The 17,099-nt window shown below is 42.8% G+C and overlaps 1 protein-coding gene across 1 annotated transcript in view; it reads right to left on the bottom strand.

Moving 5' to 3' along the window:
* The window catches only part of GLG1 (golgi glycoprotein 1), a 53,679-nt gene that overhangs the window by 6,350 nt on the left and 30,230 nt on the right, over positions 1 to 17,099 (bottom strand). Inside the window, exons 13-25 of the mRNA XM_014536802.1 lie at positions 15,201 to 15,287; positions 13,637 to 13,699; positions 12,840 to 12,953; positions 11,115 to 11,203; positions 10,074 to 10,191; positions 9,252 to 9,344; positions 6,843 to 6,980; positions 5,402 to 5,525; positions 4,594 to 4,736; positions 4,303 to 4,404; positions 3,286 to 3,393; positions 1,673 to 1,793; positions 987 to 1,093 (exon numbers count right to left, since the gene is read on the bottom strand). Of these exons, the coding sequence (XP_014392288.1) occupies positions 987 to 1,093; positions 1,673 to 1,793; positions 3,286 to 3,393; positions 4,303 to 4,404; positions 4,594 to 4,736; positions 5,402 to 5,525; positions 6,843 to 6,980; positions 9,252 to 9,344; positions 10,074 to 10,191; positions 11,115 to 11,203; positions 12,840 to 12,953; positions 13,637 to 13,699; positions 15,201 to 15,287 (1,407 nt within the window). The remainder of the gene's footprint in view (positions 1 to 986; positions 1,094 to 1,672; positions 1,794 to 3,285; positions 3,394 to 4,302; positions 4,405 to 4,593; positions 4,737 to 5,401; positions 5,526 to 6,842; positions 6,981 to 9,251; positions 9,345 to 10,073; positions 10,192 to 11,114; positions 11,204 to 12,839; positions 12,954 to 13,636; positions 13,700 to 15,200; positions 15,288 to 17,099) is intronic.

Below are 17,099 nucleotides of genomic sequence, written 5' to 3'. Positions count from 1 at the left end.
AAAAGGGAAACTTCATCTCTACTGCCTCAACTAACCAAGGACGTCAAAGCTGATGTTCCCTCAGGAGAAGGAGTAAGGGGTGCTTAATCCCTTGCTATTTTGACAGTTATAGTCCCTTATGTCTAGGTATGAAAACTTCCTGTGGTCTTTCCCGCTTGCCTGTTACCCTTGAGCTTTAAGCACACGGGTGACGGGAAGTCCTCTCTCTCGATCTCAGGATCATCTATCGCAGCGAGGGAGATAGAAAGAGCGTGGATCTAGAAACCTGACCTTTTCGCCTTGGGCAAGTCATAATTTAGGAAGTCGCAGTTCCCTCCACCATAAAATGAGAGAATAATCATTCCACTGACCTCATAGGTTTCAAGTTTTAAATGAGGTAATATATCCATCAAAGTGATTTGTGAACTACAAGGCAATGTATACATGGGAAGAACTGTTATCATTCTCTCACTGAGTCTGAGCTTTTGTAGGAAAAATCCCCCCCCCAGCCAAGTCCGCCTGGGTACCATACACTTTCACCGGTGTCCTAATGTCTCTCTCCATCCTATGAGCTCCGTGTTCCAGGCTAGCCGAGGGCCAGTCTCACATCCGTATTTTGCTCCTATAGACTGTGCAAAATCAGAAAAACAAGCTACAGCAGGAGTGGCTGGATACCTTTCTTTTCTCATGGGCATGATGTCTAGTTTCTCTTTGCACAGCTGGCTTAAGTCACATCCTTCCTTCGGGTGACTCACTTTTCAGTGGTGGACTGTGGGCCCCTGAGGGCAGAAGTAACAGCCCTGGCAAACCCTAGCAGACACAGCCCAATGCAAAGCAAGACGGTTCCAGGCTCATGGACAGCCAAGGAGGCTCAAAGGTACCCTGACAGATTTTTCTAATACTCGTACTGCTGGCCTCACAAGGACTAGAAAACCAGTGAAGTGCCTTGAAGAGACTGGAAACTGACAGAACAGATGGCCACTTCAGCAGATGCTCTTGGTCATTACCTTCGCTGCGTAACTCCACATCTCAATCCGATCATTGAGGCGTTTCTTGCACTCCGGTTGTAACCTCACCCGCTTGTCCTCCAGGGCCTCCATGAGGCAGGACATTTCTGTGGAAGGAAAGGGATAAGAACAGTCTGAAACCTACAGAACTGAGAGATTTCGGTAAGGTTGCGGGGAAGGCTATCTAACCACCAGAGACTTCAGATCTGTTGGATGAACAAAGTTAAATCCATTCTAGGAAACCTGACCCAAGATGTAACATGGAGAATGATGATATTTCATTCCCACATGGACTGTCCAGTCTCTCCTAAAAACCTCTCTTATATTTACTGGGCACACATGGCACAGAAACAACTCCCCACCTGCCCTGGTTCTACCTCACACAAAACCTTTGCACTGAGCCTAATGTGGCCACTGGGGAAACTGACGAAGCTGAAGCTGGACAAGATGGGAAAGAGATCCATGATGGTGGCCTGACTTATGCTTCCCCAAACTCAACTCTCGCAGCTAGATCCGTTCACACTGCAGATTTATTCCAAAGTTCATTTTGCCACAAAGGCTCTCAGAGGATGTCGTCTGTGGTTGAGCTGCAGCTACAGAACAGAGTAGCTGCACCTAATGTCTCAGGGGGAGTCTTCGCTCCTCCCAAGACAGTTCAGACAGGGTCAGCGTGTACAGTGACTTACGACGCCCGCGGCCAGGGGTGATGGCTGCGCAGTGGTGTTTGATGTCCAGGGCACAAGCTGTATGAAGAACTGGGTCCACAAAGATGTCTGCTTTGCTTTCCTTCAGCATGTTTAACACCTCCTGGAAAGGGAAGAGCATTGCAGAGAGAGCTTTTGTGGAGACAATACATCAGATCTGCTGTCTGCAAATACTTTAGGTACAAAGAAGTCAAGGAGAGAAAGCTGAGACAGGCAGCAATGTGGTGATGATGCAGAGAGTGCAGATTTTTAGTATCCAATTTTTTAAAAAGAATAGTTTATTGATTCTGAGAGAGAGAGGGAGGGAGAGGGGGAGAGAGAAACATCAATGTGAGAGTGTAACATCAATCTGCTTCCTCCTGCACACCCCTTACCGGGGATCAACTTGCAACCTGGGCATATGCCCTGACAGGGAATTGAACCAACAACCTCCTGGTGCACAGGACAATGCCCAATCGAGCCACACTGCCAGGGCATTTTAGCATCCAACAAAATTTAATTCAACAAATATACTTGGGGACCTACCTAGTGAATGAAAAGCTGTTTGCTAAACAAAGCAGGAGATTGTAAGATCAGATTTGTATTTTTGACATTATTATTAAATACTAAATGCTAGTATTCATATTGCTGTAATACAATTATTTTGTTACTTTAAGAAGTCAGAAAATGTGAATTCTGAAAATCAGAGTAATACGCTATACGAAAATTCCCAAACAAAAGTAGATGTCTGCAAAATGTTTCACTTTACCTCCATTATCCTCAAAAGGAAAAAATTAATCCACAAAGCATAATGCTACTGCAACAATAATTCTTATTTGAGTTTAAAGAAGTTTTGAACAAGAGACATATAAGCATAATAGAAGTAAAATCAACTCTGCAAACCCTCCAATTATATATGATGAAATTATAGGAGGTAAAGACAGTCTGGAAATGATTTGTTAAATAAAAATTAGTTTGCTCTCAATAAAGACCGTGGTTCCTGTAAAACAACAATAAAAACAAAAACCCAAAAATAAAACTCAAGTCCCCACACTGGGGATCAAGCCCGCAACCCAGGCATGTGCCCTTGACTGGAATTGAGCCCGGGACCCTTCAGTCCGCAGGCCAACGCTCTATCCACTGAGCCAAACCAGCAGGCCACTGAAGCACTTTTAAAAAAAGATAACGCTTTTTTAAAAAATGGTCAAATTTTCAATTTTGTAATATACTGTATGCTTAGTCATATTTTGATAAATTTGTTTTTATGTGATGTTTCTGAAATGAATTAAATTTTTAGTTTGATTTTTATGAATGCAATGCACTTACTGATATATTGGAATTGACATTTTGCTCTGGTATTCCACTCAGAGTGACCTTTAAACAATGGCCTAGTCATGGAAATGAGACATTCACAAATAATTAGTACATGTGACAGAATATTTAAGTTATAGGCCATTGATGGTCAAGAATCAAATTAAAGTTTGGTAAGAGAGAACAGCATAGCATTCTGGGAAGGAAGGTTTAGATTTTATCACTAAAACGTGCAGAATATAGCATTAAAGGGAAAAGGGGGAAGAGGAGAGAAAAGCAAGTGGGGGAGTGATGATGGCGGTTACCCTTTTGCACATGTCTGTTTTGATTTTGAGCAGGTTCACTTTGAGGCACTCCTCCACCTGACCTGTCTGCTCCTGGGCTGCTGCTTCCTCGGCACACAGATTGGAGATCTGTCCAGGAGACACACAAAACAAGGCCACCCCACTCTCACCAGAAACCTCGGTCTCTGAAATGTGCAGATCTGGCGATCCTCCCACACACGTGCCCAGAGCTCCACTCAAACGGATTCCTCCTCCTTCCCCTCCTTCCAGAACGAGATACCAAGCTCCGTTTTTTGTTTTCCTTCACAAGGACTGGCTTTCCCTTTGTATCCAATTTTACTGGCTTTTCCTTTTCCTTCGTCAACCCTAAGACCTGAGAGACTGTCCCAGGACTGCTCAAGGACTAGCATCAAACATACTCCCTGATTCCACAGGAGGAAGGTCATGCAGCCAAGTTCATACTAAAAGCAAGTGCTTCACATTTCCAGAGGTTCAGGGTCAACCCAGACTCACAACTCAAACACACACAGAGAGGGAGCGAGAGAGAGAGATATCCAGGAACATAGCCTGCAGCACAGATTAAAAACTTAATCTTTTGAAGTATTTTTAGCTACGACCCCCCTCAAGTTCACATACATTGAACAAGGTTCTCCACTCGGCCCTTTCTAGCTAGGAAATCAAATGATTTCCAAGGACTGGCACTTCTTTAGAGCTATTATAGGAGCACGTCTATCTTTCTGCCAAGTCTTGGGGTGTTCTGGGTTCCCTATCAGAACCAGGAGAAGGGAAGAGTAAACTGTATGTAGAGACATAATAGCAGAATGATTTTGTTTAATAGAGAACTACAGAATCAGCCCTGCATAGTGACAGGACTAATTCCGAGTTACAGAGAACCAGGAACTTGGACCATGGAGAGCCTAAAGGTGTCCCTTCAACTCACCCTGGAGCCAGGGCTCAGGGAAAGAGAGTAAAGAACTTTGCTCCAATGAAACTTCTCTGACCAACTCTGTTCACAACCGGTTTCATCCCCAATCCTACCTCATCCGAGCAGTGCAGCTGCAGCTGAGGATCGAGTCGGTAATCCAGAGCAGACTCCTGAATAATAATCCGGATCTGGTCTTCGCAGTCTGAAGAGAGGCGCTACATGTGACAACGGGAGAACATGTCAGGCTGTTAGACAACTTCAGCTTTTACTTGGCCCCTGACATGGGGAAGGTATAAAAAGGTCCTGGGGCAGTAGGAGCGAGTGAGGCCTTCCCACGAGAACCAGTGCCAGGAACAGAGGCGGCTCCATGAACACACCTCTGTGGAGAGCCCGGGCCAATTTACCTGGTCAGCATATCTCAGCTTGAGGCAAGAGATGACTTGGCCTTCCAGTTCTGAATCCTCCTTGGCCTTAGTCAGGATACCGTGACAGAATTTAGGAATGTCGGCTTTACAGGCTTTCCTTAACACGGGGTTTAGGCGGTAATCTAGAGCAAAAAGTGTTAAGAACATGATAAAATATTCCAACTGGATTCACAAATTTTTAGAGAGCCACCTGCCAAAAAGGGACATATTATATCAATGACCACAAATAAACCATTGATGTATTTATTCAATGAATGTATATATACTGAGCTCTATTTGTTTTTAGTCAGAAATACAAACCAGGAATCCCTCTACGGGGCAGCAGCTGCTCAGAGTCTGAGACTGATCTTCTGAGCAGTCCTCACAAACATCAACCTTCCCCATACAGTTAGCTTTGAAAATACTGAGAACAGAATATCCAACTCACCTTGGCCATTTAGTTACAAGGTAACTCAGGGATAAAATTTCTCTGCTCTAAAATGAATGACCCATATACTCACCTGCCACATGCGTGAAGTTTTATTAAATCTCTAGACTTTTCAAGAAATCTAGCCCTGATTTCTTTTGTAAGCCCTTCAAAGGCAGTTTTCTATTTTTTCAGCCTCTTCTTTCCCATGGCTTTTGTTCTGTTTTCCTGGATACTATTCAAGGGAGGATTAAGCCCTTTTGCTTACATCCAAGCTCTCCCTGAAAATTCCCAAGCAACAAAGCACCTAGTTTTATGAGGCATGGACCCGCCCACTCAGTTCCATTAAGTGAGGGCCGGAAAGCCAAGCCAGGATGTTACCTGTGTTCTGGGTGATCTGGCGCTTGGTTATCATCTGTTTGCATTTGGGATCCATCAATTCACTGTTTTTATTTTGTTTCAAGCACTGCAACATGGTTTTGGAATCTGCTTCTGGACAGAATCTCTGCAAAGAATCAAAGTTTTATAAAAACAGCTATTCAAACATGGGAATTAACACCATCTGCATCACCTGTATTACTCAAACATCTATTGAGAAGCTTATGACAGAAGCAGCCTGCAGGTATCACTTGGTACAAGAGAACTGACTAAGCGTGAATAAGCATTCAGCCTCAAGCCCTATTCTGTACCTACTTTCCACTGTAGCTCTCACATTTCTTTCTCCTACCTCAGTGTCTCCTAGTTTACATAGGATTGATTCCCTACCCTCATGGCTGTTACATTACGTGGCATCTCATGAGCATAAGTATTATTTAGCATGAATTTAATTGTACCAGGTGGCCAAATATCTACCCAATTCCAATGGGGAACTCAGGAATTACCCAGTAACCAATGTGAACAGGGATGTGTGGAAAGGACCCATCTGGTTTATCTCTTAACTACAGGGCCAGTCCCTATACACTGGTGAGTGTCCTTGAAATAAGAGCTCCATTTTGGACTAGTAAAAAATTCCATCTCTACCTGCTAATTCTAGGATGGGGATGACATCTGAATATGGGGATGTGAACTGGTGACTGATCTTTATAAAAGTAATATCAAGTTTCTGCAAACCCAACCATGATATTTCCATTTTTACAGAGGACTCAATTCTACCAGGCCCACCAAAAGACTTCTAACTTTCACAATTCTCTTTGGAATTTATTTGCTAGGTTGAAAAGTAGCATTTTTATCTTAAAGGGAAGCGGAAGTAAGTGGTCAGAACCTTAAGTTTAATCTCTGTATATATGGATAGATCCAGGAACTGATGTCTAGGTTCTCAAGTCAGCCCTGCTGTAGAGAATGTTCACTGCAGAAGTAAATGAACCAAAAAACTTGTCAAATGGAAAAGCCTTTCAATGGTGGTGGATTAATGTCAGGACATTTTGAAGGTGGCTTTCTCAGTATACCACCATGAATCGCCCCCAAAACCAATCATATATTCATTGGACCTCTAGTTACTTGTGGCTCAGGTCTAAGTGAGGTCGGTTATCTTAGCTCAGGGTGTTTTTTTTTAACTTGACGTACATCAGAATCGTCTGGAGAGCTTTAAACCAGACACTCCACTCCCAGTTTCTGATTCAGCAGATCTGGGTGGGGCCCAGGAATCTGCAGATTCCCCGGGGATGCTGATGCTGCTGGTCCGGGACCAGACTTTGAGAACCACGTCTTAGCTGTATAAACAATGAACATGGGAAGATCATATGAATTTCCTCTGACATTTAAAGAGGTTTACGCTGTCATTTTTACTCACCCTGCGCTTAGTGCTTGGTTTTGGACCTCTTACCTTTATCATCTGCTTGCAGACCCTCATGAGCGTATAATCTAGTTCTGGGTCCATCATCTCTGTCTCCTGCAGCTTAAAAACTTTCTGGTGGCAACGGGTACTTAGCTGCTTCTTGTTTTCTTTCAGACATTCGATAATCTAGGGCGTAGAGTAATGGTCAAGTTAAGGGGTGCACCAGGATTGATAATCCACGTCTTCCGACTGAAGCATTCAGATCTTAGTACATCCCCCTTTCTATCCAAGTACCTTCCATGTCTAATTCCTAGGTAATAGGAATCAGGGTTTCCTTACCAAGGAGAATTATATTTATAGATGTATAACTTCAGAGCTCATAGTAAACCAACCATATAAAAATAATGAATAGCCCTAACCAGTTTAGCTCAATGGATAGAGCGCCGGCCTGCGGACTCAAGGGTCCCAGGTTCGATTCCGGTCAAGGGCATGTACCTTGGTTGCGGGCACATCCCCAGTAGGGAGTGTGCAGGAGGCAGCTGATCGATGTTTCTCTCTCATCGATGTTTCTAACTCTCTAGCCCTCTCCCTTCCTCTCTGTAAAAAAAATCAATAAAATATATTTTTAAAAATAATGAATAGCAGGCTGCACTGAGCTCTAAAGAGAAGGAAACCCACTCAGGATCCCTGGCTTCTTTTGTCTTCTCCAGCTGATCCTCGTCAAGATTCCTTCTGAAGCAAACAGGAGGCTCTCTGGCTTTCTCTAGAGCAATAACCCTGACTAGACTGCAGGCACAAGCCAGGAGGTTCAGTTCAACTCACCACTTACCACAAGAGAATAGAGCATTAGATGCCAGGTATAAATTAGACCCAATTCTTACCCCACACAGGGCAAACTTTATATAAACAAACAAGTACAGTAAAAAAGACGAGTGGATTAACATAAAAGCATAAAGTAGATGATGCTAAGTGAAATAAGTCAGTCAGAGAAAGAAAAATATGATCTCACTTATATGTGGACTCTAACGAACAAAATAAACTGACAAATAAACTAGAGTCAGAGGCATAACTACATGGAACAGACTGACAGCTGTCAGAGGGGGAACTGGATGAAAGAAGGCGAAGAGATTAGCCAAAGAACACATATGAGTAACCCACAGACATAAACAACAGTGAGGTGATGGCCAGAGGGAAGAGCGGGTGCATGGAGTAGCACAGGATGGATTTACGGTAGTGAATTAAGTATATCCTGACTCCTTCCCTCTATCCTCTGTGAACGATGCAGATGGAAAGCTGCAGTAGCCAGGGCTGTAGTATAAAGTCACGAGACTTCTGTGAAATTCTCAAGGCACAACCAAGAATCATCAAATAACTGAGGGAAAAGGTAACAGCACAATCAAAACATATTGTTTAATAGCCTCAGAACAACACAGAAGGAAATGCTAAATGATAAGCAAGAACAGGTTATGAAAAGAACCAACTGCAGATCTTGGGAATGAAAACAGCAGAATGGCATGAATTCTGAGACTGAAAAAGCCAACCAGACTAAAGAAGTAAAAAAAAAAAAAAGAATGCCTAATTATATCACAGTGAAAATACAGATTATTAAAGATAAAGAGAAAACTCAGAGGCAGATTAACTAATAGAAGTGAGAATCAGATTGCCCTAAGACTTTGCGTCAACAACACCAGGGACAAGAAGACAATGAAGCCACTATCTCAAAGGAAAGCTCCATGGCGATGCCCTGAACTAGAAGGGGCAGTTGAGTTACTGGGAGAACATGAAGAAAAAAAAAAAAAATCAGAGGGATTGAACAAAAAAGGAAAAAGAGAGAGAGAACTCAAGGACATGGACAACAGTGTGGTGATTGCAAGGGGCAGAGGGTGGAGGTGGAAGAGGGCATAAAGGAGATAAATGGTGATGGAAAAAAATAAATCCTTGGACTATTTGGGCATAAAGGAGATAAATGGTGATGGAAAAAAATAAAGTAAATCCTTGGACTATTCCTAAAAAAAATTATTTGCTTGCACTGCATTCCTGATGATTCTGGGTAGGTCCCTGTTTCCACGTATTTTTTTAAAAAGTTTCTTAGGTGATACTTGTGTGGCCTTTAGTGAGGCACTGCAAGGGGAACATGGTGAGGGAATGACTAACTACAGAGGTGCAGAGTGCTGGGAAAGCGAGAGAGAGGAGGAGGCATATGAAGGATCATTAAGAGATTATTAGGCAGACATGGAAACTGAAAGAGGAAAGAGAATAAACAGGAGACAAAGAGAAACTTTGGGAAAAGTCTGGCGTAACTCGTGAGAGGATGATTAGGTTGGATAGGATGTGATGAGGCCTATCCCACTAAAGAATTAATTTTTAAAATGTCACCTTCACACACACACACAAAATAAATAAAGTAAAATGTCACCTTCACATTACTTTTGCAGTTAAAAAACAACAAAAAGTTACCTGGGCGTTGCCATATTGCACCGTCGAACAGTAGTTCTTGATGTCACTCTTGCAGGCTTCATACAGGTCTGGTTCCAGGCGGATGTCCTCTGTCTGCAGGAGCGGGAACCAGCATGGAAAAGGGAGGTTACTCTGAGCTGGAGATGTCAAATGTTCTACATATTTTTGATTGGATCCTGTCTGGTAACCACAACTTCTACACAGCAAAGTGGCAGGAGAATGGGGATTTAGTTTCAGTTCTGCCACTAACTAGCTGCATGGCCTTGGACTTTCTTTGCACAATAGAATTTTCCTCTTATAGTGCACACTGTGGTTGACTTGCACTTCACCTTGATGATCAGTGCCTGGCACTCCCCCGGAGACAGCTGTTGTCCAGGGGTTGGGCACAGACCTCAAACTGACACTATCAAATTGAAGGGAACGATCTTTTTTTCATGCTGGGGGAGGTTTCTCTTGTTTTTATTTTCCTGCTGGAGATAAATTTGGGGCAGGTGGCCCAGTGTTGCAGGCAGCCATCATGAGGGAAAGCAGCCTTTGGCAAAGCTGGGGCAAGAACAGCAGAGTGAAAGGAGAGACCTTTGATCCCGAGGGCATTACTATGCAATGACTGTATTGCATGCGTACAGCTGTGTCTTGCTCTGGACTTTGTTTCACACAGTAAAAGTATTTTCTCGTTCAAATACAAAGTAAAACAAGAAGCTGTCATATGGTAAAACTTTAGCCCGATAGTGGCTAAAACCTTTCAATTAGCCCTCGCCCCTCACCCACTTCCTCTCCCCTGCCCCAGGGCTTCTGGGTCTGCAGCTCTGGTTGAGGCATTACCATCTCCAGCTCCTCCACCCGCAGCTGCTTGCGGCACTTCAGGGACACCCTGTGTTCTTTGGCTTCCTGCAGAGTGTCGTTGCGCACGGTGGTGCTCAGGCAGATCACCACATCCACCCTGCCAAGGGAAGGAGGAGGCCTGGGACTGGCTGGAGCCACCCAAGGGCAGGCGGCTGAGAGCTGGGCTGGGCCAGCACAACACCCCCTCCCAGAACTCATGACCCTTTCACCATGTTTTGAATGCCTTTCCTTTAAGTCTGTGTTCTCAGAACTCTAAAAGCAACAATTTGACTGTATATGTCATAAAAGTTGGGCCACAGCCCAAATGCTGACTATATTCCTGAGTGGCAGGGAGGCCACAGAGGCGAGGACAGTTCAACACTTGTTTTGTTAAAAAACATGTGATCAGAGAGGAAGGCTGCTCTTAACTTGAACCATGGCTTTGATGTACGTCCTGTGAAACTGATTCCTGAAAAGTATAGAAACCGGAGCAAAATGGGAACTTGGTTTATATGAGGGGAAACAGAAATAGAAATGTGCCTTTGCAAAGAGTGACAGGGAAGGATTTAGGTAGTCATGCTCCACAAACGCATCACTCTCCTCATTAAGATGTAATTCCTAAATGAATAAGGTTTTGTTTTTCACTATATCTCTAACTCAGTAAAGCCACTCCTTCCCTGAAGACACGACTGAGTGGAGTTATGTTGGGAGGAAGTCAGCTAACCTCGTCGTCACAGTGCTACTTGATCCCAAGTACACAACCTCCATCTGCTCCACCAGTGACATAGCCCCAACTGGGAAAATTAAAAATGCTTCCTTAGTCTATGAGGTTCCCACATCAGAACTACCACCACCAGTGGTGGCTCAGCAGCTATAAGGATGATGTCCAGACAAGGCAGTGTTTGGCCACACTTTCGGAGGGTGAGCAGGAGGCCTCCTGGGCTACCAGACAGCGGGAGGCTGCCTGACAGCTTGGATATTCATTCAGGAGCTAAGAAGCATTTCAGAGAAGCAGAATGAATCAATTAAAAGCTACATTACTTCTTCTTTATGTTGGGGCAAAGTTTCAGCACATCCTCTTTGCAGGCCATTTTAAACTTGTAGGAGAACCGAAAATCCTTCATCTGCACCTAAAAACAACAATGAAAAAGAAAGTCAGAAGCTTGGAAGCAAGTCCTAACCAGCAGTGCTGGGTGACACTGTGTTCGTAGTTTGCAGAAGCCAGCCTTCCGGCCTCTGCATGACTTGTCCTTGTCTCCACAGGCTCTGTGAACTGCTAACCTCCCCATTCCTCCCTCTGCTGCACGCACAGCAGTCCCCTGCCATTCCAGTCACACACATGCTGTTCCCTCGGCCAAAAGGACCCTTCTCCCAGATCTCCCCCTGGTTTTCTGTCACTGCCTTGGCGTTTCTATTCAACTACCTCCTTCTATAGTCCCTTGTCTCCTTCATCCTCCAACCCTTTCATGCATTATTTTTCTTCATAGGCTCACCTGATTCTATCTGTGTCTTCCTCTTACTAGAACATAGATCACAGGGCAGGGTTTGTGTGTTCCACCCCAGAGGCCCTGAACCCATTTGTCAAAGGCTATATGCCCCAGAAGAGGGGAATTTTACACAGATGCTTGGATTGCATCCTCCTGGCAAGAAAATGCTTGCTTTACCAGAAACACTTCCGTTAGACATGTGGTAACAAAGAAGAGCATGACTTAACCTTCTTATTATGACAGATCTGGGTAACATGATTAAGGGGGGGAAAAAAGGCTTAGAGTCCAGTGTATTGATACATATTTGGGCTGCTGCAATGAACAGTGACCCAAAACAGCAGGTCTCACTGAGACTGTTCAAGGAAAGGCTAAAATACATCATGAAAGCAAGGAATGTGACTGAGGCAGGAAATGCCTCCTTACTGTCTCTATCCCCAATGGATTACACACTCCCTAAGGGTACCAACTGTATACAGTCAAACCTCATTTCTGGAAATTCTCCCTCTCAGTTCTCTACCAAGTTGTTTATAGAAAAAATGTCTTTGTTGTCAAACTGACAACCCTTTATGCTGATACCTCTGCATGACAAAAAGCGTCTCTCAGGCAGCAAACAAAGGAGAGAATGCTTTTGTTGCTGGGGAAAGCAATGATTAGCACAGTTTTAAAACATAAAGAGACCATCAAGAGTGCTAATATTGCTAATGGTGTGAAAGAAACAATGATCACAGACAACTGGAGAGGTAGAAAAACTGTTGTTGATTTTGATAAACAAAAAGCAGTTAGCCAGTGACAACCATTTCTGAGGCAGTAATATATGAACAAAGATGCTGCATGCTGACCGGAAAGACACCACTGGAATGAATGCTAAAGTGATTCATTCAAAGCTAATAGGGGATGGTTCGATAAATTTAAGAAAATAAGTGTTTTTTTTAAAAGATTAAACAGTACATTAGACATGTACTATATATAAGAAAGGTTAAAGCAGGGCATCACTGGAGGGTCTGGAATGGATTAATTCAATTTATATTTTTTCTACTGGGAGGAAATTATTTGGTTTTTGACAAATCATTTCTTGAACAGCCTTCAGGAATGCATTAAGTTCGAGAACTGAGGTTCCATTGTATTTATCACTGAATTTTCAGGAGCCTAACAAAGCATCTGGCCATAGCAGGAAAAAAACACATTCATTGAAAACAAGTCAAAATAGGGCATGTATTTGGAGAAAACAATTTTTCACAAGAGCAGTCAAGGCAAGAAGGCTCTGCCCAGTGTTACTGACCAGCTGGAAGTGGGTGACGCCAATGGCGCACTTCTCATTCATGTCCTTCTGGTGTTTGTTTTGTATCAGACACTCCATCAGGTCCCCGGAGTCTATCTGGTTATCTGCCACATCCTGAAAAGGCAGTGCACATTTACACTTCATTTGTAACAATTAATAAACACATCTTATAGTCTAGTCCATAAAAAATGCAAACAAGGTATATATTAAATTATGTCAAAATAAGCCTGAGAAGTTACAAGGGACAAACATCTACGGAATAAAATTCACACAGCAAGCGGCCCTGCACGAAGCTCCAACAAGAACATGCACTACGCAGTCAATGCTTTTACTCCTTTGCTTCCTGGTTGTCAGGTCCTCATGGTTCCTGGGTGTGTTTTGCTCCCACAATTAGATAATCTAATACTTGAATAAAGTAATAAAGTAACAGAATTTGCTCAATATCCAGGTACAAGAAGACAGTTGGAAGGGGAAGCCACTGTTACTGCTAACAAGTCCTGCACTGATGTACTGGAAGCAACTCAGCCATGCCCACGGGGCCTTCCCCGGTCCCTCTCTAAAGGGCATCCCAACATCTGCTGTGAAGCACATATCTGGACACCTACAAAGGATGACCAAGTAAGGCTTCCTAGGATGGTGGCATCCCCTCTTGATTTTGTTTACATCTTCAACTTCTCAAAGTTGGCCACTCAGGAGTAACATATGCTGAAGACAGAGATGATACAACACACTTGGGGGCCAGAGTCCTAGTGAATTCAGTTCTGTTTCTAACCCTTGATTCTCCAGACATCACTTACGTGGCAAAAGTTCTGAATTATGGGCTCGCAGGCTCTCATCAGCAAGGCTTCTATTTGAATATCCTGTAGAAGATTAAATATATTAATTCTGCCTTAGGAAGAACCAGGGGTGGAAAAGGAGCAGTTTCTTTCTCTGAATTTAGTAGCATCTGATGGGCAAATAATCTGCTATGTACATTTGGAGACTATTTTAGTCTTTAAGTTAGAGAGCCCCAGCATAGATAGAACTAACTGCACCTCCATTATACATTGAAAGGCAAGTTTGCTAGAAGCAGAATTAAGAAGAGAGGAGAAAAAAAGCATTTAATAATAATACTAGAGTAGATAAAGCCTTTCAAGTTTTTCCAAAAAGCTAAGCAGTTCAAAATGAAAACAAGGGCAACTGACACCTATCTTTAGTTTATGAGCTCCTAAACCAGATCACTGTCCTCAAACCAAGTGAGAAACCACTGCCTCTTGGAACACACACTCAATGCCCTTAAGCAGAGAGTAAGCACTGTATAGTATTAGCTGCTGAAATAACAGCTTCCTTTAAAGAGTTACACACCCCAGAATGTCCTCATAAGCCCACAAGAACAACGTGAATGGGAGAGGAGTTGTCAGAACATGAAAGAAAGCAATAAACCTTTGAAAAATAGGAAGAAAAAAGACTAGTTGAGAAATGTCTAATTTTATGTATTGACCATTTAAATAGTTCTAAAAGGCTTGTTTTTTGTTTTTGTTTTTAAAAGCAGTTTTTGCACAGCTGGGTGTGGCTCAGCGGTTTAGTGTTGACCCAGGAACCAAGGGGTCACTGGTTCGATTCCCGGTCGGGGCATATGCCCGGGTTGTGAGCTCTATCTCCAGTTTGGGGCGTGCAGAAGGCAGCCAATCAATGATTCTCTCTCATCATTGATGTTTCTATCTCTCTCTCCCTCTCCCTTCCTCTCTGAAAAAAATTTAAAAAATTTTAAAAAAAGCAGTTTTCTGTTTCCCGGGTCTCTGCCCCACAAAACAATTTAAACATTTTTAGCTGCCTCCCTCCCCAGTAATAAGCTATGAATTTTAAATAATATACCTAAACTTATGAGGTTTAAATTTTATTTTGTCTATTTTAGTGGATTTCAGGATGGAACAGGGATAAACATATGTATTCAATCCTCCATGTTTAACTGTAAATCCCAGGCTTTAATTTTATTAAACACACAAACATTAGCAAATGACCTAATTGAAAGAGCTGAAGATAACAGGAATGTTATACTCTTCTTGAATATGATTAAGAGATTTAAAATATAGCTATCTTTTCTTAGAGGGGAAAGAAAAGATTTGTCTAATCACAGTGATAAATTGAATTTATGAAGTAAACCAAAGAGCTAAACAGATAGAGAGTTTTTCTGGAGAAATGAGGAAAGGGTGAAGTTCAGGAAGCATCACAATATTCTTCGTTATAAAGCAAACAGAAAGTGACAGGTTTCTTTTGTTTTCCAGAGAATCTGTATTCTCAAGACCCTAGAAACATAGGACTAAGAACAAAGGAACGGCTGCTGACAGGGCACTTTCCTTCTAAGCGCGGCAAACTGCTTACCTCCGATTCTAACTCGGTGAGGTTGCCGACCAGGTCTCTGCACTCTACAGCCAAGTCATCCAGATGATCCTGGAGGCATTCAAGCTCCTGCAAACAAAAAGGCAATCCCTTGGGGTTTGTCAATTACATAAATGATCAAGGGAAGCTGAGATATCAGTGTCTACTTCCTTTTCAGTGGTCCTTCTTTTCTTTTTGTTTTAAAACTACTTCACTGAACAGAACACTAAAGTTTTACTTATTTCCCAAATTGGGATGGTTGGAAAGATAACTACTTGATGTAACAGGGTGGTTAAGAGGGGTCAGCCATGTGAATCCTCCAGAAGGCCAAATCGAGACAACCAGCAAGAATCAATGTTCAGGTGTCCTCAGAGTCTAAAAATCTGATCAGGCCTTTATTCCATTCCATCAACACCCTGTCACTCCATTTATTTCTGTGTTTTGATTATGATCATTGGACAATAAATTCACAGTGAAAGACATGAACTATTTTAAGACTCTTTATGGGCAAAGTACGTTGAGACCCAGCATCTTCAACACAACAAAGAGCTGGAAGTTCCTGCAAGTCTGGGATTCTAACTCTAGCCCACATAAGGGACCCTCTGAGGGAAAGTGCCAAACAAGTGAGCACACTAGGGCTTGGGTCTCTAAAAGCTGTCTTGTCTGGGCTTTGGAAACTGAGCTGGAACTACCTTGTAGCATCAATCTATTACCATTTCTCTTAGAAATTTAGGGGCTGTTAAGTATAACACCAGCTCATTTTTTCAAAGCACACCAACATCTCTTTCTCAGTTAAAGGACCAAGTTTAACTTACTATTTTGCAAGAATCTCTATTTTGAAATTAGAATGGGAAGGAAGGAGAAGGGCTGTAGGAATTATACAACCCTAAAGGAAAATGCATAATACTTTTGGGAGTAAAATAAATGGCCAAGGGAAAAATCCCATTCATGGAACCATGTCCTCAGTTTAGCTTCACAATGCAGCTTTCTCAATGTTACTTTACAGGCAGTATGAAAGGAAACTGTTTCCTGGGATTCGGTATGACTATATCCCTTGTTTCATTAGACAGAGGCAGCAGAAAGCAAACAAAAAGCATTTTCTAACAATAAACTAGACAGAGCTATAGTAGGCCCAGAAAGCAAACGGCTAAAAATGACATTCCCAGGCTCAACAGATCTGTGTAAGCAGCCACTGCTTCCTAAAAACGTCTAATTCCTGCACCAGTTTAATCCCAGAGAGTGTTCTGAGTGGTGCAAATGGACCTGGAGACCTGGGTTCACGCCTTGTTCAAGTACCAATGGGGCTTTAAACAAGGAGCTATTCCTCACTGCCTGGATTCCCTGCATTGAGATAAAAGACAAGCCACTTTCCCATGTAATTTCTCAGAATGTAATAATGTACCTCTTTTCTTTTCTTTAACTAGGCACAAAACCCCAAGGAACCATTTACAGCATGCATGTAATTCTTGGGGGCTGCTCCTTCTCTATACTTCCTTATGGAAGGCGGTTATAATATAATGAAACAAATGCCTGGCTAGGAATAGACCTGAGTCAATATACTTCACTTCTCTGAGCCTCAATTTCATCAATTACTCGATGGAGAAAGTCCATTCCTACATATCCTGTAGGACTGTTGTAGGGCACGCACACTATTCATGCATACAAATATTTACATGTATTCCTCCCTCCAAAAGGCTTAATGTGGCTTGTAAAAATGAGGGGGGAAAAACCACAAAATAAAATGAATAAAAATGAGTCAAAAAAGAGGAAAGGATGCCAAACCGGTTTGGCTCAGTGGATAGAGCGCCGGCCTGCGGACTGAAGGGTCCCAGGTTCGATTCCGGTCAAGGGCATGTACCTTGGTTGCGGGCACATCCCCAGTGGGGGGTGTGCAGGAGGCAG

This window comes from Myotis brandtii, unplaced genomic scaffold, assembly GCF_000412655.1.
Source record: "Myotis brandtii unplaced genomic scaffold, ASM41265v1 scaffold165, whole genome shotgun sequence".
Taxonomy (NCBI): Eukaryota; Metazoa; Chordata; class Mammalia; order Chiroptera; family Vespertilionidae; genus Myotis; species Myotis brandtii.
The sequence above is the reverse complement of the archived record's forward strand: the minus strand, read 5'-3'. Positions and strand labels throughout refer to the sequence as shown.